The sequence below is a fragment of the Lagenorhynchus albirostris genome, chromosome 7, assembly GCF_949774975.1.
Source record: "Lagenorhynchus albirostris chromosome 7, mLagAlb1.1, whole genome shotgun sequence".
NCBI classification, from domain to species: Eukaryota; Metazoa; Chordata; class Mammalia; order Artiodactyla; family Delphinidae; genus Lagenorhynchus; species Lagenorhynchus albirostris.
This window is the reverse complement of record NC_083101.1, coordinates 56,271,570-56,294,740: the sequence shown is the minus strand read 5'-3', so window position 1 is coordinate 56,294,740 and position 23,171 is coordinate 56,271,570. Positions and strand designations below refer to the sequence as shown.

At 39.4% G+C, this 23,171-nt stretch overlaps 2 protein-coding genes across 5 annotated transcripts in view; both read left to right on the top strand.

Annotated features, from left to right (window-relative positions):
• Positions 1–640: 640 nt before the first annotated feature.
• On the top strand, positions 641–5,246 carry RANBP6 (RAN binding protein 6). 3 transcript variants are annotated; one of them, XM_060155063.1, is made up of 2 exons: positions 644–838; positions 1,895–5,246. In XM_060155063.1, exons 1-2 carry the CDS (start codon positions 644–646, stop codon positions 3,959–3,961), a joined length of 2,262 nt encoding a protein of 753 aa, XP_060011046.1. In that variant the 3' UTR covers positions 3,962–5,246. The 3 variants fall into 3 exon arrangements, with proteins under 3 accessions (XP_060011045.1, XP_060011046.1, XP_060011048.1); XM_060155065.1 differs by having other exon boundaries at positions 644–779; positions 1,895–2,107; XM_060155062.1 differs by having other exon boundaries at positions 641–5,246.
• Positions 5,247–7,727: 2,481 nt separating this feature from the next.
• BRD10 (bromodomain containing 10) overlaps positions 7,728–23,171 on the top strand; it is a 105,507-nt gene continuing 90,063 nt past the window's right edge. For both annotated transcript variants that reach the window (XM_060155057.1, XM_060155056.1), the window contains exon 1: positions 7,728–8,873. In XM_060155057.1, the coding sequence (XP_060011040.1) occupies positions 8,281–8,873 (593 nt within the window). In that variant the 5' untranslated portion in view covers positions 7,728–8,280. The remainder of the gene's footprint in view (positions 8,874–23,171) is intronic.

The window sequence follows — 23,171 nt, the reverse complement described above, 5'->3', positions numbered from 1 at the left end:
TTATTTGATGAACAGCTTTATTGAGGTATTATTCACATGCCATAGAATTCACCAATCTAAATTGTACAAGTCAATAGTTTTGAGTATAATCACAGAGTTGTGCAACTATCACCACAATCAATTCTACAATATTTTCATCACCCAGAAAGAACCCCCCTGACAGCCGTCATTCTCTATCTCCCTTCCCCTTAGCCATTGCCAAACACTAATCTATTTTCTGTATGGATTTTCCTATTTAAGCCCTTTCATATAAAGGGAATCATACATGTGGCCTTTTGTGATCGTCTTCTTTCACTTAGCGGCTTTTCAAGGAGTACTCTCTGTTTTAAAATTATCAGTGTAACAATAGAGATAGTTTAGAAATAAAGAAAAGGCGAAAAAAAATCATCCATAATCCCATTCTAATACAATCAATATCATACTTTTCTTTCATTTTCTTTCTCCTCGGTAGGTACATTTTCATCTGATTGGAAAACTGTTGGAGAGCGACCCTCGCTCCCACCTTCCCAGAGCCCAGACCGAGGGCCAGGCAGGGGAGGAAGGAGCGCTCCCGCCCATACCCGCCGGCGCCTCGTTGACGTCACTGCTTCGAGCCGCAGACCCCCGCCCTCCTGCTCCGTCGCGGTCGCTTTGACAGAACGCGATGGCGGCGTGCGGGTCTGCCGGAGTACCGGCGACCGTGTCGGGAAAGCAAGAGTTTTACCAGCTTCTGAAGAACCTCATCAATCCAAGCTGTATGGTGCGGAGACAAGCAGAGGAAATCTATGAAAATATCCCAGGTCTGTGTAAGACTACATTCCTCTTAGATGCCGTCAGAAATAGAAGAGCAGGTTATGAGGTGAGACAAATGGCTGCCGCCCTGCTACGACGGCTTTTGTCCTCTGGGTTTGAGGAAGTCTATCCAAATCTGCCTTCTGATGTTCAGAGGGACGTCAAGATTGAACTGATACTGGCTGTTAAGTTAGAAACCCATGCTAGTATGAGGAAAAAACTTTGTGATATTTTTGCAGTGCTGGCCAGGAATTTGATAGATGAGGATGGCACTAACCACTGGCCCGAAGGTCTGAAGTTCCTTGTTGATTCAATCTACTCTAAAAATGTGGTTCTGTGGGAAGTTGCACTTCACGTTTTCTGGCACTTTCCTGGGATTTTTGGGACCCAAGATCGGCACGATTTGGATATCATCAAACGGTTGTTGGACCAGTGTATTCAAGATCAAGAACATCCAGCAATCAGGACATTATCTGCTAGAGCTGCAGCTGCATTTGTACTTGCTAATGAGAATAATATTGCTCTTTTCAAAGACTTTGCAGACTTGCTTCCTGGAATCTTACAGGCTGTGAATGATTCATGCTACCAGGATGATGATTCAGTGCTAGAATCCCTTGTTGAGATTGCAGATACTGTACCTAAATATTTGGGTCCTTATTTAGAAGATACTCTGCAATTGAGTCTAAAGTTATGTGGAGACTCTAGACTTAGTAATCTGCAACGCCAGCTGGCTCTTGAAGTAATAGTGACCTTGTCTGAAACTGCAACCCCAATGTTGAAAAAACATACAAATATTATTGCACAGGCAGTTCCTCATATATTGGCAATGATGGTCGATCTACAAGATGATGAGGACTGGGTAAATGCTGATGAAATGGAAGAAGATGATTTTGACAGCAATGCAGTTGCTGCTGAGAGTGCACTAGACAGACTGGCTTGTGGGCTCGGTGGAAAACTTGTTTTACCAATGACTAAGGAGCATATCATGCAGATGCTTCAGAGCCCTGACTGGAAATATCGACATGCTGGATTAATGGCCTTATCTGCTATTGGAGAAGGATGCCATCAGCAAATGGAATCAATTCTAGACGAAACAGTTAACTCTGTTTTGCTTTTTCTTCAGGATCCTCATCCAAGGGTGAGGGCTGCAGCCTGTACTACACTTGGACAGATGGCTACAGATTTTGCACCTAACTTCCAAAAGAAATTCCATGAAACGGTGATTGCAGCTCTGTTGCGTACCATGGAAAATCAAGGTAATCAGCGTGTGCAGTCACATGCAGCTTCTGCGCTTATTATTTTTATTGAAGACTGCCCCAAATCATTGCTAGTTCTATATTTGGATAGTATGGTGAGAAATCTACATTCCATCTTGGTGATTAAACTTCAAGAGTTGATTCGCAATGGAACTAAGTTGGCCTTGGAACAGCTTGTGACAGCCATTGCCTCAGTTGCAGATACAATAGAAGAAAAATTTGTTCCATACTATGATATATTTATGCCCTCACTAAAGCAGATTGTTGAGCTTGCTGTTCAAAAGGAACTCAAACTTCTGAAAGGAAAAACTATTGAATGCATTAGCCATGTTGGTCTTGCTGTTGGGAAGGAAAAATTTATGCAAGATGCATCAAATGTGATGCAACTGTTGTTAAAAACACAATCAGACTTAAATAATATGGAAGATGATGACCCTCAGACCTCTTACATCATTTCAGCGTGGGCCAGAATGTGTAAAATTCTTGGAAATGATTTTCAACAGTACCTTCCACTGGTTATTGAGCCTCTTATTAAGACTGCTTCAGCTAAACCTGACGTTGCTCTGTTAGACACACAAGATGTGGAGAATATGAGTGATGATGATGGATGGCAATTTGTAAATCTTGGAGACCAGCAGAGTTTTGGAATTAAGACTTCAGGGCTTGAAGCAAAAGCAACTGCTTGCCAGATGTTGGTTTATTATGCTAAGGAGTTAAGGGAAGGATTCGTGGAATACACAGAACAAGTTGTAAAACTGATGGTTCCTTTACTGAAATTTTATTTCCATGACAATGTTCGAGTGGCAGCAGCAGAGTCCATGCCTTTTCTCCTGGAATGTGCAAGAATTCATGGCCCAGAGTATCTTGCACAGATGTGGCATTTCATATGTGATCCTTTAATCAAGGCTATTGGGACCGAACCTGATACAGATGTACTCTCAGAAATAATGAATTCTTTTGCAAAGTCCATTGAAGTAATGGGAGATGGGTGCCTCAATGATGAACAGTTGGAAGAACTGGGAGAAATACTGAAAGCAAAACTTGAAGGGCACTTTAAAAACCAAGAACTGAGACAGGTTAAAAGACAGGAAGAAAACTATGACCAACAGGTTGAAATGTCTCTGCAAGATGAGGATGAATGTGATGTTTATATTCTGACCAAAGTATCAGATATTTTGCACTCATTATTTAGTACTTACAAGGAAAAGATTTTACCGTGGTTTGAACAGCTGCTTCCATTAATTGTAAATCTAATTTGTTCTAATAGGCCATGGCCAGACAGACAGTGGGGATTGTGCATATTTGATGATATCATAGAACACTGTAGTCCAACCTCATTTAAATATGTAGAATATTTTCGGTGGCCAATGCTACTAAATATGCGAGACAACAACCCTGAAGTCAGGCAAGCGGCTGCTTATGGCCTGGGTGTTATGGCACAGTTTGGTGGAGATGATTATCGTTCTTTATGTTCAGAAGCTGTTCCGCTGCTGGTAAAAGTTATTAAGTGTGCAAATTCCAAAACCAAAAAAAATGTCATTGCTACAGAGAACTGTATCTCAGCAGTAGGCAAGATTTTGAGGTTTAAGCCTAACTGTGTAAATGTAGATGAAGTTCTTCCACACTGGTTGTCATGGCTTCCATTGCATGAGGATAAAGAGGAAGCTATTCAGACTTTGAGTTTTCTGTGTGACTTAATTGAAAGTAACCACCCAGTTGTACTTGGTCCAAATAATTCCAATCTTCCAAAAATAATCAGTGTAATTGCAGAAGGAAAAATGAATGAGACTATTAACTATGAAGATCCTTGTGCCAAACGCCTAGCTAATGTCGTGCGTCAGGTACAGACTTCTGAAGAATTATGGTTGGAATGCATTTCCCAGCTTGATGATGAGCAGCAGGAAGCCTTACAGGAGTTGCTAAATTTTGCCTGAAGCACCTTAATATTACTTGAATATCATCCACCATAAAAGTAACTCTGAACAAGTTTTGTGCGTGAATTCCATTATGATTGAGAGAACTGTTCTCTTCCTGCTAAGCAGTTTATATGCCTTCCCCATGTTTCTCCAGGATTAGTCAGTGTTATAGCCTCTGTTTACCTTGCATGTTTTATCTCTTAAACACAGACCTTGGTGATAACCTGTGCTTCTGTTGTCTTAAAATGTTTGTCACCTTTCCTGTAGTTGATGTGAAGTATATAAATTGTTGCTATTTGTCTGAATTATTGATGCTGGGCAAGCAGTATACTTGGTGTCAAGATGTCATGCTGCCTACCACAAGATGCTAAGAGCTCACAAAGATGGGATAGGAGAACTTCCAGGACAAACATCTTTGGAATTGTGGGTGAAGAATATAGTGGCAGGCTTATTCCTCCTTGATAATACTCCTAGTTATCATAGTAATGGGAGGATGCTGAAATTGGAACAGAGATTTGAGATATTACAATGGATGTGGGACGTTTTCTCCATAATACATATGAACGTTTTAATAATGTCCTCCTGAGACTGAGATATATCCATATTCTAGTTCCCAAAGTGTCCAGCTGAGAGTTAAAACTTTGAAGTCTTAGACCAGTCTCTTTTTTTTCAAGTTATCCAGGACTCTAAGGACCATGGTTACTGAAAAGCGCATCCTGGTACATCTAACATTGGTAGCATGTAACATACTGTAACACAGTGTTTGACAAATAGTAAATAATATTTGTGGGAGTCAATCAGTGTTATGTATTTGAGCAGAATATTGCATTGTGTATGTATGCCATTTTTTCCTGCAAAGCAGTTCAACAAGAAGAGAAGCCCTGATTCAAAGTGGGGCTTAAATAGATTTCTATTTTGGAGAAGTTCTTAATAGATTATATAGTAGCATTAAAGAGAATTCTATTGTGATCATGAAAGGGAAGCAAAATTAATTTAATCTTTAAACGAGAAAAAACAGCTTTGAGAAGTTATTTAGCAGTAGGTATACATTGTAAGAAAACAGTTCTGTAAATCTAGGGTTAATTATATTAATTGCAATGTTGGTCTTTAATGTCAGGCTTTTTGTAGGGTAGAAAAAAACCTTTCTACTCAGCAAGATATTAATCCAAAATTTAAGAACAAATACATCTGTCAGGATTTCCTGGGGCTATTATGAGTACTGTCTATGTAACATATTTAGTAAATATTTAAGACTTAGTAAGTGCTTAATAAATGGTAGCTGTTATTGCTGTTGGTGTTTTTACTTCTGCTGTGTTCTTTTTTATGGTTTGGAATTCCTTTTACATTAGAATCTCTGTTTCACCTCCTACAAGTTCATTAGCAGGCCATCTAGGCCATTGTGGACAGATATGAAGTTGAGATTTTAGATATGCAATTCTTGTACATTCCCTACAATTATTTATTGTTAATGAGAGAAAAAAGAAAAGGACATTAGGTACAGTATAGTCACAATTTTAAGTTTATTTAAGGTAAAATTTTAAAGTATAGATGAATAAATAGAAAAACCCCACTACAAAGTATTGATATTACTGTAATAGATGTTTTCTCTGGATGGTGGGATGGAAAGGCAGTTTTTCTTCTTACTTATCTATATTCTAAAAGTTCAAGCACCTGATTCTATTTTCATACTAGCTAAGATCTCAGTCAATTTGGCCTCTCCATGACCTATAGCTGAGGTTTCTTCTACTCACCTGCACCTCTTTATCTTAATTAGTATCCCTTAATTAAGAAGCCCTTGGTAAACATTTCTAGCAATTCCCTACACTCTCGTACATGAGGAACTGGAAAATCTACCATATGACTTGGAATTAGGCACCTGGAGAATTTTGAAGTATGACAGACCTAGATTTGAATTTTGGCAAACTACTTTTTTAACCTAAACAATTCTCCATCTGTGAAATGGCCATAATACGTAGCTCATAGGATTGTGAGAATTAAAGGAGGTAACGAATATAGAGTGCTTAGTGGCACAGTGTTTGATAAATGCAAGCTAATATTATCCGAGAGTCGTGAAATAGGGTTGGTGGCTAAAGAGAAAGAGGTGATATTTGCTGGGGTGAGATGGGTGCAGATTCTTGGGCTTTGTCAAAGGAAATGAGGGACGTTCAGTCAGACAGTTTTGGCTGTCAGTCCCTGAAGTCAGACTGGTCTCTGCCTTTGTTCCTGAGCTGAGGTACATCTGTGGGCTCTATGGAGAGAGAATGCTGTAAATGCCTAATACGCCACAAATGTCTGATGAGGTGAGAGGAGACCGTGAAAACTAGATGATGGGTGTGCTTGTTGGCGGTGGTAGTGTCAATACCCTAAAACCTCAAAAGTGTTCCCACTTAACTGTTTTACCTAAGGCTGCTGTCTAACTTAACTGGACCAAAAAAAGCTTTTAAGTTTGAATTTTATCAGTGCTTTAAAAGTCCATATTAATGGGAAGTAAACAATCATAATAGTCAGTATATCCCAATCATTTCATTATACAGCTTTCCCTTTTTTTTTGGCCTTCGCCGCGTGGCATGTGGGAATCTCAGTTTCTCGACCGGGGATGAACCCACGCCACCACCCACCCCCACTGCAGCGGAAGTGCGGAGTCTTAACCACTGGACCGCCAGGGAAGTCCCCACTTGCTTTCTAAAATTTTGATTTTTGTATTCAAGTAATTCCAGGTTTAAAGCAAGAGAGTTCTGTGTAAGGAGAAAAAGTAATATGTGCACCTTTAAAATAGAACGTGAGAAGATAGTAATAACTGCTTTAAGCACCCATTAGTTCCTTTCTCCTCACTTTAAGCAATATGACAACTAATGGAATGATAAGTTCACTTTTTAGACATTCCCTAAACAGTAATTTTAAAATGTGTAGTGAGATTGTAAGGTCATGCTGCACAGCTTAGATTTGAAATATCTGAAGACTGTTTTCAGTCCCAAGGATTTTTAAAAATGAGGTCCCATTCCCTTCCTTTACTCTTAGCAGATGTCAAAAATCGAGAGGGTGGAAATGTTTTTCACTAACGGAAAACATGGGATTAATTTCCAAAACAGGAATTGATGTTAAGACCTGGGAACAGGAGTTTGAGAAATTCAAGTTCCACAAATCATCTCCTTTCCTTTTCCATGTGAACATGTTTCAGTTGGTCGAGTCCTTCAACCTCCTTTCTAGACTTCTCAAAATTCTAGTTTTATATTGAAAAACCGGCAGTCACAGGGGGAGGGAGTGTGCAAAGAGAAGTTTTTTACAAAAGGATAGGATTTACATTTTATGCCTTCTTACAATTCACTTTCCATCGACGAAGGTTATCTAGCAAGCTCCTTCAGGATTAATTTTAGCTTTTAGCGCTAATAGGGGTCTCACAAAAGAAATATCCTCTTGCAGCACCTGATTTAAAAACCCTTTCGGCCTCCCTCTCAGGAGGTGGCAAGCAAAGCTGCGCAGGCGCCTTGCTTCCCTCTTCACTCCGCCCCTTACAGTCGTCTACAAGCTGATGACATCATTGGTCTGTGCAACCTACCAGGCCTCAGGGCCTGAAGCTGAGACTAAGTCCTTGCTATCGCTTAGCGGGGCGGGACGTGAAGTCGGGCTGGTGGTGGTGTACTACGCATGCTCACCGTGGACGGCGACGGTGCCTCTTTCTTTGCGTCTTTCCACAGCTCGCCCCAACCTGGAGGGGGGGGGCCTGAGTGCCCTCCCCCTTCTCTTACCCCCGCCCAGCAGGGCTTCTAACTGACAGTTGTCGCCGGGCCCCGTCCGCGCGCCACCTCCTCCTGCCCGGGTCCCCCGCAGGTAGAGAGGGGCGGGAGGGGGTGTGAGGGAGAGGAGGAGGAGCCCGAGCCGCGGCTGCCCTGTGCTTCGGCCCCCTCCGGGGAGGCTAGAGGAAACCCCCCCTTCCCCCTCGCCCCCTCCCAGCCCTCAAGCCGGCCCGGGAGGGGGTGGGGCGCCGAGGCCGCGGAGGCCAAGCCGGGCCTGGCGGGTGAAGAGTAGCCGGGCGGGGCGCGGAGGGGTGAGGCAGGCAAGGGCCGCGCGCGCGCCGCCGCCGGGGGGAGGGGAGAGGAGGGCACCTAGGCTCTCCTCTTCTCTCCCCCCTCCTCCGCGCGCCATGTAACCCCGCCCCGCTGGCGGCGAGCTCGAGACCCCCGCGCGCACCGAGCCGAGCCGGCGGCAGAGGAGAGCGAGGCCCGATGCGGCTGGGGCTGCGCGGCGCAGCCGAGCCCTGAGGAAGCGGCCCGCGCTCACGCTTGCCCCGGCGCCTTGAGCGTCCGCTCCACACCGCCCAAGCTGGGCCTGCCGGGGGCATGAGCGTGCCCGGGACGCCGGGGGAGATGGAGCCGGCCGGGGAGGAGGAGCGGCCGCCACCGGCGGCCGAGGAAGAGGACGACGACGACGAGTTGGTGGCAGCGGCGGCCCCGGCCTCAGGGCCGGCCCGAGGAAGGAGTGCCTCTTCGAGGGAGGACGCGGACGACCAGGAGGAGGAGGAGGCGATGGTGGTCGGGGGCGGTGTCTGCAAGGAGCAGGAGCTGACCTACGAGCTGCAGCAGGGTTACCGCATCCTGGGCGAGTTTCTGCAGGAGAAGCACCGAGGCCTCACCTCCCCCTTCCTGCAGCCCTTGGGGGGCGTTGCCACTGGGGAGGAGGAGGCGGCCGAGGGGCCGCGCAGCGGGGGCCGGGGCAGTCGCGCCCTCCGGCAGCAGCCCGGGAAGGGCATGTGTCTGCTGAAGATGGAGGAGAAGTTCGCCAGCGGCCAATACGGGGGCATCACCGAGTTCGTGGCGGACTTCAGGTTGATGCTGGAGACGTGCTACCGCCTGCATGGAGTGGACCACTGGATCTCCAAACAGGGCCAGAAGCTGGAGATGATGCTGGAGCAGAAGTTGGCGCTTCTGTCTCGGTGAGTGAGCCCCGTCCCTGGCGGGACTGACGGGCTGACACAAACACACCCTCGCACGTGTCCGAGGATGGGTTGGGCCAGGGGCCGGGGGGCGTCGCTGATAGGTGCTGAGTCGGTGCTGGAGAACCCCGGGAGGAGGAGCAGCGCTGGGCGGGGGCCCGCAGGGGTGTGGTGGGTGTGGGCTGAGAGAACCCTACGCCCAGACGTGAAGAATCTGAGACGGAAGCCGAGTCCCGAGTGCCGAAGAGCAGGTAAAGTTTTTAGAAGTAAAGTGAAATGGTGCCCGTAGGAAGAATTACAGGAGTAGGGAGAGGAAAAGTTTAAGTGGGATGGAAGTTGGACCTGCAACTTTTAGACAGTTTTGGCAAGAAAATTTTAAACGTTTTTGGAATGAAATACCGTTAGAAAATTAATTCTGGCTCGTGTAAAAGGGTGATTTCAGACTGTTAAAATAATAACTTTACTGCTCAAGTCGGCCATCGGAGATTTTATAACGTGTAATTAAATGGTTAACAATTACTGTGGCGTACTCCTGGTCTTTTTTCTCAGCTTCATCTGAGCAGACTGAATTTTTGCATCAACACAAAATTTTTAATACATTTCGGTATTGGTATCTATTCTACCAGAAGTCACAGGCAGTTCAGATGGCACGATGCTCTTGGTATACTCCACCCATATATCCAGAGTCAATTATTTTTCTTTCTTAAGAGGAAATAATATAGCACAGGAGGCTACTAAAATACACGTATTAATTTATAATTCTGTAATTGATAATGAGCCAAATTAATTTCTCTATCGGAAATTCTTCAGGAATAGAAAAATAACTGAATGTTGTTGGAAATCGTAGTTGAAGTGAACCAGTTGTTTGACTCTTTACTAGTGGAAGTGAACTTGAACAAGTCACTTTACCTTTTTGGCCTCAGTTTCTTCATCTGTAAAATGGGCATAATGACAGTACCTAATTAATAGGTTGCTGTAGGATTAAATGCATTAATAAATGTAAAGTCGAAAGTGCCAGTCCCATATAGTTAGCCCAAGATAAGTTTTAATCATTATAATACTAGTAGTGGTAGCTGAATAAGATGAATATTTTCATATCTGAAACTGGGAAGTGTACTAGTGCTTTTATCTAATAGCTCCTGAAAAGTTGTGTTAATTTTTTGGTCCTTGATTATAACTGTAATTTTAAAATAATCTAATCTGTCACTGGCTTCCCATATGCTGTTTTCGAGACTATCAGTGACTTCTTTCACTGAAAACAATGGTTAACATAGCGCTTGACTCATTAGGGCAGCTGTATTTAAACTAAGGAGCCTCTTCTTGAATCCATTCATAATGTAGGATTATTTGGTAATAGAATAATTCCCAAGTTTGTTTTGTATATTACTTTTAATATTTTATTTAGCGACATTATATTTATGTAGTGTGTTCGTTACCCTTGTCTCCACAGTGTTTTATAGTTATGACTCACATAAGAAACAGTCCTTTCACACGTCATTATTTTTAAGTAGTAAAATATCTTCCAAATTGATGTCACAGATTTTAGACCTGGAAGAAACCATAGAGTTCTAGTCCAAGCATCTAGTTTTACAGACTGGAAACGGGTGTTTAGAATGAGGCTGGAGAATGGCTGCATCAAAGTGCTAAGAAGTTGCTTATAGGTTTGAATAAATTACAGGTGTTTTCAGAAACATTTTGTATATAGTGTTAAGCCCTGCAAAAGAGCAGGGAGACTGTTTCTCTTCACATAAAGGTAAATTTCTGAATGCTTTGAATCATTCCTAGTGACTAATGTTCAGAATACTGTATTCCCATATGATCTAATAGAATCCATACTTAGAACTTAAAACATTCTTTTGTTTATAAACATAATAATGTATTTCTGATGTTCTTAGTCCAAGAGAGAGAAAATTCTTGCAGTTTAGTAGCAAAAAGTAATGTGATGGTCTCAAAGAGATAATTAAAAATTTGACTTCCTCAATTTTTTGGTATTTGATGTATACAAACATTTTGTAAATAATAGATTTGACAAACCACACTTGTAGATGCTAGAAAATCATTTCTTTTTCTGTACTAGCCTACAGTCTGAGTCATTACTAAATAAATGCTTTGAGTGGGCACAACTTTCAGAAACCCATAGGTTATAACTGTTTTGTATGCAATTAGTAAATATAGATGCTCCAGAACAATATTCTATAGACTGGGCACATGAGTATGATTTTCAGCAAATAGGTGACTCAGATACCTTATTTATAAATAAGTGGTATATGGTATTTTAGTAATGAAAAACAGTCACTTAGATATTGTCATTTGTTCTCTTTTGTCTTCTGGTATATGTTTGTAAGATATTGAATTAACCCTTATTTTGAAATTTACTGTAAGAATTTTACAGCTGCTCCATACACTACTGAGCCTTTTAGTGAGCAAGAAATCACATACATTAGATATAGAGGGTGCCACATTATCATTACAGAGCAACCCAATGACATTAGTACCTTGAGCACCTTGTATAACTTAAATCTCAGTTTCTTCATCTGTGCTATGAGAGTGTTGATTGTACAAATATGTATCTGCCAGAGCTAGACATTCAGAGCCCTGATATCAAAAGAGAAGTTCCCTACTCTTCAGTGGTGTATAGTTGAGTAGGGAAACAGATGCTTTTCAAAAGATGATGATTCTATAATGGAGTTAAAAGGTATAGAGACGTTTATACTTGAACTGATTCTTAAAGAAGTTGAAGATTGCTTCTGGATTTTTTTTGGAGGGTTTGAGAGGGGCCTTCCAGAATGCTGAACTACAGTGAATGCAAGGCATGGAACAGCATAGTGTTTCTGGGTACTACAGGTACTTCGTCTGGCTACAGTATGGTCTCTCCAGGGTAGTGTCTGCTCTCTAGGAGGTATGCAGGATGACCAGCTGGGGAGAGGGAAGAAAATATCACAGCTTTAGTATATTCTATTTTTGTTTTATCCTGTTAAAATTTCTAAATTTTTTGGTCTGCTTTTTGTGGTGTTATAATAGGACTACATGTATATGATCTATAAAAGATTTATAATTTTATCATATTTAATATAAGTAATATATAGCAATATGTTTTATATATAATATTTGTGATAGAACTAGGACTAAGACTTAGCATACTTCGTCTCAGAGTTGTATTTTAGAAGGGATCTCATTCATGTATTTGGGGCAACTGAGAGAAATAACAATTAGCATTAGAAATAGGGAGAAAATCAGCTACTAAGTGGAAATGAATAGAAAATACTTAATAGTTGGGAAGTTATGTCTAATAAGAATTTTTGCCTCTTCTGAATTTTAAATTATATTTTTGAAAGCTTTTAAATTTTAAAATATTTTTGAAAGCTTTAAGAATATTGCTATGTAGTTTTAAAAGCTTGTAGTTATAGAAGAGGCATCAATGTGCCAGTGACCCCAGCAGTGCTGAACTTGACATTTTAATTTTGGCCATTTAAAATAATATTTTGGTGAAAATAAGCTTGAATATTATATATCCTTGTTAAAATTATAGTTGATTTCTGAATTAAGTTGTTAAAAAGTGGTACATGTAATGAGCTGTTAAAAAAAAAGTCTTTCTTAAAATACAGCTAAAGATTATTTAGTTTTGTAATTGCTTTTTAGTTGGGCATGAGCGTACAAAAGCATCATCATGAAGCCTCAAAAATTTAAAAATAGAGGTTTCCAAGTACAAGCAGTAATTGAAATATAAATGAATTTTGTACACTGATTTTAATCTCCTCTTCAGTTAAATTTGAAATTTGTTGACGTGTTTATTCTCAATTAAGATCAAAATCCAGAAAGTAATTGGGAATTTTAACAAGGTGCTTCTTACTCCCTAGTAGTCCAACTCCCCCATCCCCCCTGGATTCTGTAATTCTGTCTTTTTAATGTAAATCTAAAAATTGGGGCCCTTTGGTAATAGAATCTGGATTTGCTTCTTGTGCAGAACTGTAGAATGTTAGAGCTTGATACTCCACGTAGTTCTATTTATTATAGTTGCCATTCTTCAAAAAGCAAAAAGTGCTATTTAAGAAGGTTCAGAAAATGTTTAAGTGCAGTGATGAAAGGATGAAGGATTTCAACTAACAAGACATTTATTGAGCACCTGCTTTGTTCTATGACTTAAGGGACAATTCCTGGCCCAAGAAGTTTAAAAAAGGGTACATACACAGTTATGGTAAAATGTAAAATGTGTTAAAACTGATTTTCAAACTTGTTCCATTGTCAGAACACCTGGAAGTCATGGGACTGCTTGCAGAATATCCTGAAATATTGATATATGTAGTTGTATGATTTTTTGCTAGGGGATACAAAAGGCTTAAAACAAATTATGGAAGGAAACCCTTAGTTGACGAGATTCTATCTAGTACCTAAGGTTTTTCTCCCTACGAACAGGGAGAACATAATCACTTTTGGATTTTTGATGGTATATCTTGGTTTCGATGCAGTCAAAAATCTGTGTCTAACTTGGCCCTCCGTAGGCTGTCTGTATACTTGGTTCCTCCCTATCTGGGGTTCTGCATCCGCGGATTCAACCAGCTGAGGATCCTGTAGTGCTATAGTATTTACTATTGAAAAAGATCCGCGTATAAGTGGACTCACGCAGTCAAAACTCCTGTTGTTCAAGGATCAGCTGTATATTCTAAGTGTGCATACTCTGAGGACTACTGTGATAAGCTTTATTATAGAGTGTTAGGAGAGTGCAGAGGAGGGATCAACTATTCTGGGGAGGTGGGGAAGTTGGCATTGAAAAATATTTTATTAGATTTTATTCTAGAGGTCATAATTTTGGAAGGTGAGTAGACTATTGATAGGTGACGTTGAGGAGTTCATTAAACAATTATTTGACCTATGCTATGGTAAGTAGTATGTAAAGCCCTGTAGTTACAATGATAGACATGACTTTATCCCTTACTTCAAGGTGGTAGGTAAACAATTACATGTATGGAAGCAGGAGAGTACAGTGTATTCCAGAGGAATAGTTTATACCCAGTGGTTGGTTAGAGTGTAGGATGGTGAGGTACTGTCATGGCAGATAAGTCTGGAAAGGTAAGCTGGGACTAATTATGGAGGACCTTGTTTGCTTGCTAAGGAATTTAGAATGTAGACAGTGTAGATTCATCACGGGTTTTAGCTAAGGGAGTGACATGATTTTACTAGTATTACTAGTATTTTGAGGTTTGAAGAGTGAAATGGAAGGAGAGAGAATGGAGAAAGGAAACCAATTAAAAGGCTCTGGAGTTAATACCATCAAGAGATAATAAGAGATAATAAGCAGTAGAAACAAATAATAAATAAGGATACTTATTATATGCTGAAGTAAATTCAGCAAGTAGAAGTGGTATAATGGCAAGCTATTGGATGTGGGTGTGATGGAGAGGATGAGGGCCAAAATTTGAGCCCAGGTGATGGTGATGCCGAGGGAATGTGAGAGGAGCATGCATTTGAAGATGTGCAGCTCAGAATTATTAGAAGGCGGAATATGGAGCTCAGCAGAGTGACTAGAGCTAGATTAGAGGTGTTTAATGAGGAATTAATCTGTAGAAGGATGATGGTTGAAGAAATGGGAGGGAATGAGATTGCCCAGGACAGAGTCTAGTAAAAAAAAAACAAGGGGACCGGGCTTCCCTGGTGGCGCAGTGGTTGAGAGTCTGCCTGCCGATGCAGGGGACGCGGGTTCGTGCTCCGGTCCGGGAAGATCCCACATGCCGCGGAGTGGCTGGGCCCATGAGCCATGGCCGCTGGTTCTGCGCGTCCGGAGCCTGTGCTCCGCAACGGGGGAGGCCACGACAACTTTGTGTAAGGATTGACTTATCTTAAATTTGGAAAGATTAGAAAAATATGATTGAAGTGTGTATAATGTGTATTAAAAACTGAAATACTTAATTGAGAAGAGGCAGTTAAAGAAGCTGAAAAGAGTTTATTCTGGAATAAATAAAAGGTGTTAGTTGGAATATAGTAAACTTACAGACTTTAGTATTTTAGGAGATTTTGTTCCATTTGAAAATAATAATTTGGAAATGATTTAGATCTAATACAGTAAAAATGCCCTAATAGATTGTAGTGTGTTTTGCCTTAAAGTTCGTTTCTCATTGTATTTGTGCCCTTGTATTTATTTTTATTTCTAAGAAAAAAATCAGAGCAGGGAAAAGAAATCATGTTTTTGGAGAGAAGATTAGGTCCTTTTCATATTTGTGTTTTAGTTTTCAAATCCTCTCTAGGCTCTCTCCACAGGATTAGAGAACAAATAATAGCTGTTTTCATTTCCAAGGAACTTCCATAATAATATGAATCTTTAAAATATATATTAAATTACTTGAAGTCGTTGTTCTTTTTTTTTTTTTAATGGGAAACACTAATAAACCCCAGTGGTAGTATTATATATAACCAAGCCCTTTGTTATATCATCTTCCACCCAGGACCCGTGAGTGTTCCAAAATTAATCGTGCTTAAAAGTCAGGATACGGGCTTCCCTGGTGGCGCAGTGGTTGAGAGTCCGCCTGCTGATGCAGGGGACATGGGTTCGTGCCCCGGTCCGGGAAGATCCCACATGCCGCGGAGCGGCTGGGCCCGTGAGCCATGGCCGCTGAGCCTGCGCGTTCGGAGCCTGCGCTCCGCAACGGGAGAGGCCACAACAGTGAGACGCCCGAGTACCGCAAAAAAAAAGTCAGGATATTAAGCATATACACTTTGCAAAAAGACTTAGGAAGACCAATGAAGTATTAATAGTGGTTATTGCTAAGTAGAAAGATCCTGGGTATTTTTCATTTTCTTCTTTTAATTTTCTGTATGTCCTAGATTTTCTATAATAAGCATATTACTTTTATAGTTAATAAAAGATTTTATTTAAAGGCAATTAGTATTTATAACTTTGAATAAGAATTGGGTTAAAAATATGTATCATCAAAGTTTTAAGGCAGTACAGTCATGTTAAATGTTGTAACTGGGTGGTACAGCTGTGGATGATTAATTTTCCCTTCCACTTTCTACTCTTTTTCTACAATGACCATGTGTTACTGTTGTTATTTTTTATAATACCATTCAAAACTTAAAATCTACAGATTCTGTAAGTGCAGTTTTAAAGGGTTGGAATAGCTAGTGCTAAGAACTCACCCCAAACTTTCATATTTAAAGCTTTTGAGTAGAGCCATCTGAATGTACCTTCAGACAAAAATAACTCTCTGATAGTTTCTTTTATATCTCTTCAAATGTTAGTACATCTGGGGATTTAGACCTTTTCATTTCTGTCTAGGCATCCCTCTAAAAGATAAAAAAAAAAAAGATGAGAATACAGATTGAGATAAACCAGTTTAAGGTAAAACTATTTACCTCTTGCTATAATTTGTAAGTACTACTTTACTAATATTGCTCTTTTGTGGGAGTTTAAGCCTTCTAAATTAGAATCAGTGAAAAAACATTGCCAAGATATAATGCAGAAAGTGTTTGAGTTGCTATTTAGCAGACAAAGTGTTTTGTGGATCTTCTATTTCCAAAAGATAGCCCCATTTCTCTTTCAGATACATCTCATCTGCTAGATACCATTTCTTCAAATGGTAACATCCCAGTTTATAATAACTACAGTTTGGGTTTGCAAAAGCTTTAAAGGTAAACAGTTTTGTTCCAGTTTTACAATCTATACTAGCCTAGTACATTGACTTTTATGATAATGGTGTGCATTCTCAGCTTTTTGAAGTTGAGATCAGAAAGAAAATCTCTCTTACAAAATGTGCATGCAGGTAGAATACTGGATTTTCCCCGTGGCATTTCATGCTTTATGTTTTTAAACTGCTTTTCAATTTCGATAGTAGATTGCCTAACAAATACAGTAAAGGATATAGTAAAGGATATAATTGCTAAATATACAATTCCTGGTGAATTCAGGGTCTATTCTCATGTTTGTTCTAAGAATAAGAACAAATCCATTTCATTTTGTGCTGAGAAGAAAAATCATCTCAAAAACTTATTACATAGAAACATTTTCCCTCAGAAATAGTTATAGATTGTTTCCATGTTAGCCCACAAGCCCAATTTTTAACATACGAATTACTAAAATTGGAAGATAAAAATATTAGAATATAAACAGTAAACAAAATTGAAAACATTTTTTTCTTTTTAATTTTTTTTTTTTTTGGCTGCGTTGGGTCTTCGTTGCTGTGCGCAGGCTTTCTCTGGTAGGGGCGAGTGGGGGCTACCCTTTGTTGTGGGGCATGCGGGCTTCAGTAGTTGTGGCACACGGGCTCAGTAGTTTTGGCTTGCAGGCTCTAGAGCGCAGGCTCAGTAGTTGTGGTGCACGGGCTTAGTTTCTCTGCGGCATGTGGGATCTTCCCGGGCCAGGGCTTGAACCCGTGTCCCCTGCATTGGCAGGCAGATTCTTAACCACCGTGCCACTGGGAAGCCCCTGAAAACATTTTATATCTCTCTTGAATACTTGTGCTTGAGGAAAAGCAGGTTTAAATTTGGCTCTTTTCTCACAGATAAACTAGTTTCCTGGTTCCCTCCTTTCTTCTGTTGTTGCTGCCTTATCTGCAAGGCTTTCCCTCTGTCTTAACCTTCTTTGTTTTCTTTCATAGCATTTATTTCAACCTCACATACAATATGATTTAATTATATATCTTTTTCTTCTCTTTCACTAGAATATAAAATCTGTGAGGGCAGGGACTTTTTCTGCTTGGTTTGTTGTTTGACTTCTATAAATGTTGATTTAGAATTAAGTGGTTATAAGGTCTACAGGTCATTTTCAAAAGTGTTTGGGGCTTGTCTCTCAAAAGGTGTTTCCCAGATCACCAGCGTAAGAATTGTGTTAAAGGCAGATTCCTTGGTCCCAGAATAGCATATTTAAATCTGTTAACTCAGAATCTCAGAGTGGGGATTAGGAAGCTACACTTTTAGTAAACTCCATAAATGATTTTTATGTACAATAAAGTTCTAGGAGTGATACTTCAGGATATAGTAACACTGTTTCATGATTGATTTCCTATCAGAATTAAAATTTTTTCTCTCATTGGAGTATTTTTTTTTATCACTGCTTTTATACTTGTCAACCTTTATTAGCATTGTATTTTGGGTTATAGAATGAAGGGAAGGTAGGAGAGAATTAAGAAGCAGATTCATATATTCATGTCTTCGTGTGGAATACAGCTTGAAGAAGTAAGTGGTAACAAGTGAGGGAAGTGTTGGGGGAGGGGTGAGGAGGCATGCTACTAAAGAATGGAAAGACCTTGGAAGTCATGTGTTTGTCATAGACTATTACACGGAGCAATCTCTATTTTAATTTAGAATTATGTTGAAGTATTCTATGAGTAATCCCTGTTACATAGGGCTAATGTGTTAAATAGTACCAAAATTTTAAAAAGCCTTAAGTTAAAGACCTAAGACTCTATTCCCGTCGCTTTTATTCATTTAAACCTATTTGTATGATCTTACATCATATATCAGCTGTGGATAATAATGCTATTCTTTGTGTTTCTCATTTGATTTTGGGGAGCAATGAAAGGAGATCCAAGGTTAGCTCTCATAGCATTGCTCTGCACTATATCAGGCAGAGTAATGTACTAATTGACCTCATAGTCTTTTGGTTGATTTTTAAATTTTGTGTTTCTCTTTTATAGTTCAGTATGAGTTCAAGCCTTTATAAAGTTTAAAGTTTTTAATTAGAGTTCTAAAACATCCCCTACTCCATACAGTATGCCAAAGTGTGTGTGGGAGTATGCACAGGTGCCTACATTTTAGTTCTTCTAGGGAGAGGGTGCAGAAGTTTATTAGGTCAGCAGAGGAGTACAGAGCCAAAAAAAGCTTAAGAACCATAGTTTTAAACCACAGAATTAACAAACATCCAATAAATTATGATGATGTTTGGTTAGAGAAAATTCCAGTTAATTGAAGGAAAAATTAGGCCTTTAACAGAAATAACAGAATTTGAATAGTACCTGAAGATAAATATTATTATGTTATGCCTATGTTTATTCTATTAGGTGTTCAAAGAGACTTTATTAAGTAATAGTTTTGCTCTGCATTAAATTAAGAGGAAAAATGTCCTGGAAATAGCCCCCTTGGTATTCTAGAACTCTGAAAGAATTAATATATGGCTTACTGTACTGAAGATGTCTTAACTTTGTGAGTAAAGTGAGTTTAATTCTGGTTTTGCCAGTGACACTTGTGTTGAACTAGACATTGGCTTTCTCTAGAATTTCATTTACAGTCATTGGCTGTTAACTTCATCAAATTCAGAGCAATTTCAAAACATCTGGAGTGCCTTCTTGTCTACTTGTCTGTTTCTTTTTTCTATGTCTAGTGAAATCCTAATTATTTTCTGAGGCTCAGCTTAGATTTTACTTCCTCTATGAAGCCTGATACAGAATTAATTGCTTTTTTCACTGTATTCCATGATTCTTTGTTTTGCATTTGGTTATAGCACTTAAAAAATTTATGGTAGTGATGTGTCTGTCTATCTATATTATGATGGTAGTTGTTTGGTAATTCTTGAACTAATGAAATAAATGAGCTAATAAAAATCAAATAAATATTCAGTTATATCAAGTCAGAATTGCTGCTTGTTTTTAAAAGACTCGGCAGTCATCTCCTCAGGAAAACTTTGCATATTTCTTCCCCCCTCTTCTTTTCAGCTTGGTTATATTCTTCTGTTCTTAACCCACTTTTTGTATGCGTATGATTCGTATTGAAGTTTTTGAATACCATGATATTGAAGTTATCTGTTTGCCTCACCAAAGTTTAAGATTTTCTTACGCATTTCTGTGTTTCTAGAAATAAGCTCTTCAAGTGCAGAGAACCTCAGTATGTATTAATTGGGTTGAATTCAGATACCATATCCTCTCTTAAGGGATGGGTACAGTATTTAAAAGCATAATAGCAGGTAGTGTATGGTTAATGTAGTAAGACAGGTACTGTTCCTTATATTAAACATATTTACAGTGCTTATTACTTGATAGGCAGTGTAGAGGTATTCGAGATGAAAACGGAAAGACAAGAGTTGATAAACTAAGTTGATGTAGAGGTCATTCCAGGCAACAAGAATAGCATATTCAAAAGTGCAAAGGCAAAAAAGTCACTGTATATAGCTAGGGAATGGTCAGTAGTTTAGTTTGGCTAGAGTGCTAGTTATATATAGAAAAGTAATGACAGCTGTGACTGGAAGGACCAGCTTATGGAGCCAGGTCATAGAGGGCCTAATATGCTGTGCTAATAAAGAATATGATATTCCATTTTAGTGACTTATTAAATTTCAAGCTTTCAAGCTAGAGAGTTACAAGGGACACATAGATGAGATGAATTAGAAGAGAAAACTAACGTCAGTTTGATTTTTCCCATCCCTTAATTTTCACCTTTCTTAATTTTAATTTTTTATTTTGCTTCTCTTAGCAGATTATATAGATGTATCTGAAAATATATGTTTTTTTTAATTCGTCATCCATTTTATACACATCAGTGTATACCTGTCAATCCCAATCTCCCAATTCAACACACCCCCACCCCCTGCCACTTTCCCCCCTTGGTGTCAATACGTTTGTTCTCTACTTCTGTGTCTCAATTTCTGCCCTGCAAACCGGTTCATCTGTACCATTTTTCTAGGTTCCACATATATGCGTTAATATATGATATTTAGTTTTCGCTTTCTGACTTACTTCACTGTGTATGACAGTCTCTGGGTCCATCCACATCCCTACAAATGACCCAATTGCATTCCTTTTTATGGCTGAGTAATATTCCATTGTATATATGTACCACATCTTCTTTATCCATTCGTCTGTCGAAGGGCATTTAGGTTGCTTCTGTGACCTGGCTATTGTAAATAGTGCTGCAATGAACACTGGGGTGCATGTGTCTTTTTGAATTTTGGTTTTCTCTGGGTATATGCCCAGTAGTGGGATTGCTGGGGCATATGGTAATTCTATTTCTGGTTTTTTAAGGAACCTCCATACTGTTTTCCATAGTGGCTGTATCAACTTACATTCCCACCAACAGTGCAGGAGGGTTCCCTTTTCTCCACACCCTCTCCATTATTTGTTGTTTGTAGATTTTCTGATGATGCCCATTCTAACTGGTGTGAGGTGATACCTCACTGTAGTTTTGATTTGCATTTCTCTAATAATTAGTGATGTTGAGCAGCTTTTCATGTGCTTCTTGGCCATCTGTATGTCTTCTTTGGAGAACTGTCTATTTAGATCTTCTGCCCATTTTTGGATCGGTTTGTTTATTTTTTTAATATTGAGCTGCATGAGCTGTTTATATATTTTGGAGATTAATCCTTTGTCCGTTGATTCGTTTGCAAATATTTTCTCCCATTCTGATGGGTGTCTTTTTGTCTTGTTTATGGTTTCCTTTGCTGTGCAAAAGCTTTTAAGTTTCATTAGGTCCCGTTTATTTTTGTTTTTATTTCCGTTACTCTAGGAGGTGGATTAAAAAAGATCTTGCTGTGGTTTATGTCAAAGAGTGCTCTTCCTATGTTTTCCTCTAAGAGTTTTATAGTGTCTGGTCTTACATTTAGGTTTCTAATCCATTTTGAGTTTATTTTTGTGTATGGTGTTAGGGAGTGTTCTAATTTCATTCTTTTACATGTAACGGTCCAGTTTTCCCATCACCACTTATTGAAGAGACTGTCTTTTCTCCATTGTATATCCTTGCCTCCTTTGTCATAGATTAGTTGACCATTGGCGCGTGGGTTTATCTCTGGGCTTTCTATCCTGTTCCACTGATCTATATTTCTGTTTTTGTGCCAGTACCATATTGTCTTGATTACTATAGCTTTGTAGTATAGTCTGAAGTCAGGGAGTCTGATTCCTCCAGCTCCGCTTTTTTCCCTCAAGACTGCTTTGGCTATTCGGGGTCTTTTGTGTCTCCATACAAATTTTAAGATTTTTTGTTCTAGTTCTGTGAAAAATGCCATTGGTAATTTGGTAGGGATTACCATGAATCTGTAGATTGCTTTGGGTAGTGTAGTCATTTTCACAATATTGATTCTTCCAATCCAAGAACATGGTATATCTCTCCATCTGTTGGTATCATCTTTAATTTCTTTCATCTGTGTCTTATAGTGTTCTGCATACAGGTCATTTGTCTCCCTAGGTAGGTTTATTCCTAGGTATTTTATTCTTTTTGTTGCAATGGTAAATGGCAGTGTTTCCTTAATTTCTCTTTTATATTTTTCATCATTAGTATATAGGAATGCAAGCGATTTCTGTGCATTAATTTTGTATCCTGCAGCTTTACCACATTCATTGATTAGCCCTAGTAGTTTTCTGGTGGCATCTTTAGGATTCTCTGTGTATAGTATCATGTCATCTGCAAACAGTGACAGTTCTACTTCTTCTTTTCCAATTTGTATTCCTTTTATTTCTTTTTCTTCTCTGATTGCCGTGGCTAGGACTTCCAAAGCTATGTTGAATAATAGTGGCGAGAGTGGACATCCTTGTCTTCTTCCTGATCTTAGAGGAAATGCTTTCAGTTTTTCAACACTGAGAATGATGTTTGCTGTGGGTTTGTCGTATATGACCTTTATTATGTTGAGGTTGGTTCCCTCTATGCCCACTTTCTGTAGAGTTTTTATCATAAATCGGTGTTGAATTTTGCCAAAAGCTTTGTCTGCATCTATTGAGATGATCATATGTTTTTTTCTTCAATTTGTTAATATGGTTTATCACATTAATTGTTTTGCGTATATTGAAGAATCCTTGCATTCCTGGGATAAATCCCACTTGATCTTGGTGTATGATCCTTTTAATGTGTTGCTGGATTCTGTTTGCTAGTATTTTGTTGAGGACTTTTGCATCTATATTCATCAGTGATATTGGTCTGTAATTTTCTTTTTTTGTAGTATCTTTGTCTGGTTTTGGTATCAGGGTGATGGTAGCCTCATAGAATGAGTTTGCGAGTGTTCCTTCCTCTGCAATTTTTGGAAGAGTTTGAGAAAGATGGTTGTTAGCTCTTCTCTAAATGTTTGATAGAATTCACCTGTGAAGCCATCTGGTCCTGGACTTCTGTTTTTTGGAAGAGTTTTTAATCACAGTTTCAATTTCATTACTTGTGATTGGTCTGTTCATATTTTCTATTTCTTCCTGGTTCAGTCTTGGAAGGTTATACCTTTCTAAGAATTTGTCCATTTCTTCAAGGTTGTCCATTTTATTGGCATAGAGTTGCTTGTAGTGGTCTCTTAGGATGCTTTGTATTTGCAGTGTCTTTGTAACTTCTCCTTTTTCATTTCTAATTTTATTGATTTGAGTCCTCTCCCTCTTTTTGTTGATGAGTCTGGCTAATGGTTTATCAATT

What these genes read in the sequence shown, in the direction of transcription:
- RANBP6 (XM_060155062.1), top strand. Translation starts at nt 644, where the DNA reads ATGGCGGCGTGCGGGTCTGCCGGAGTACCGGCGACCGTGTCGGGAAAG.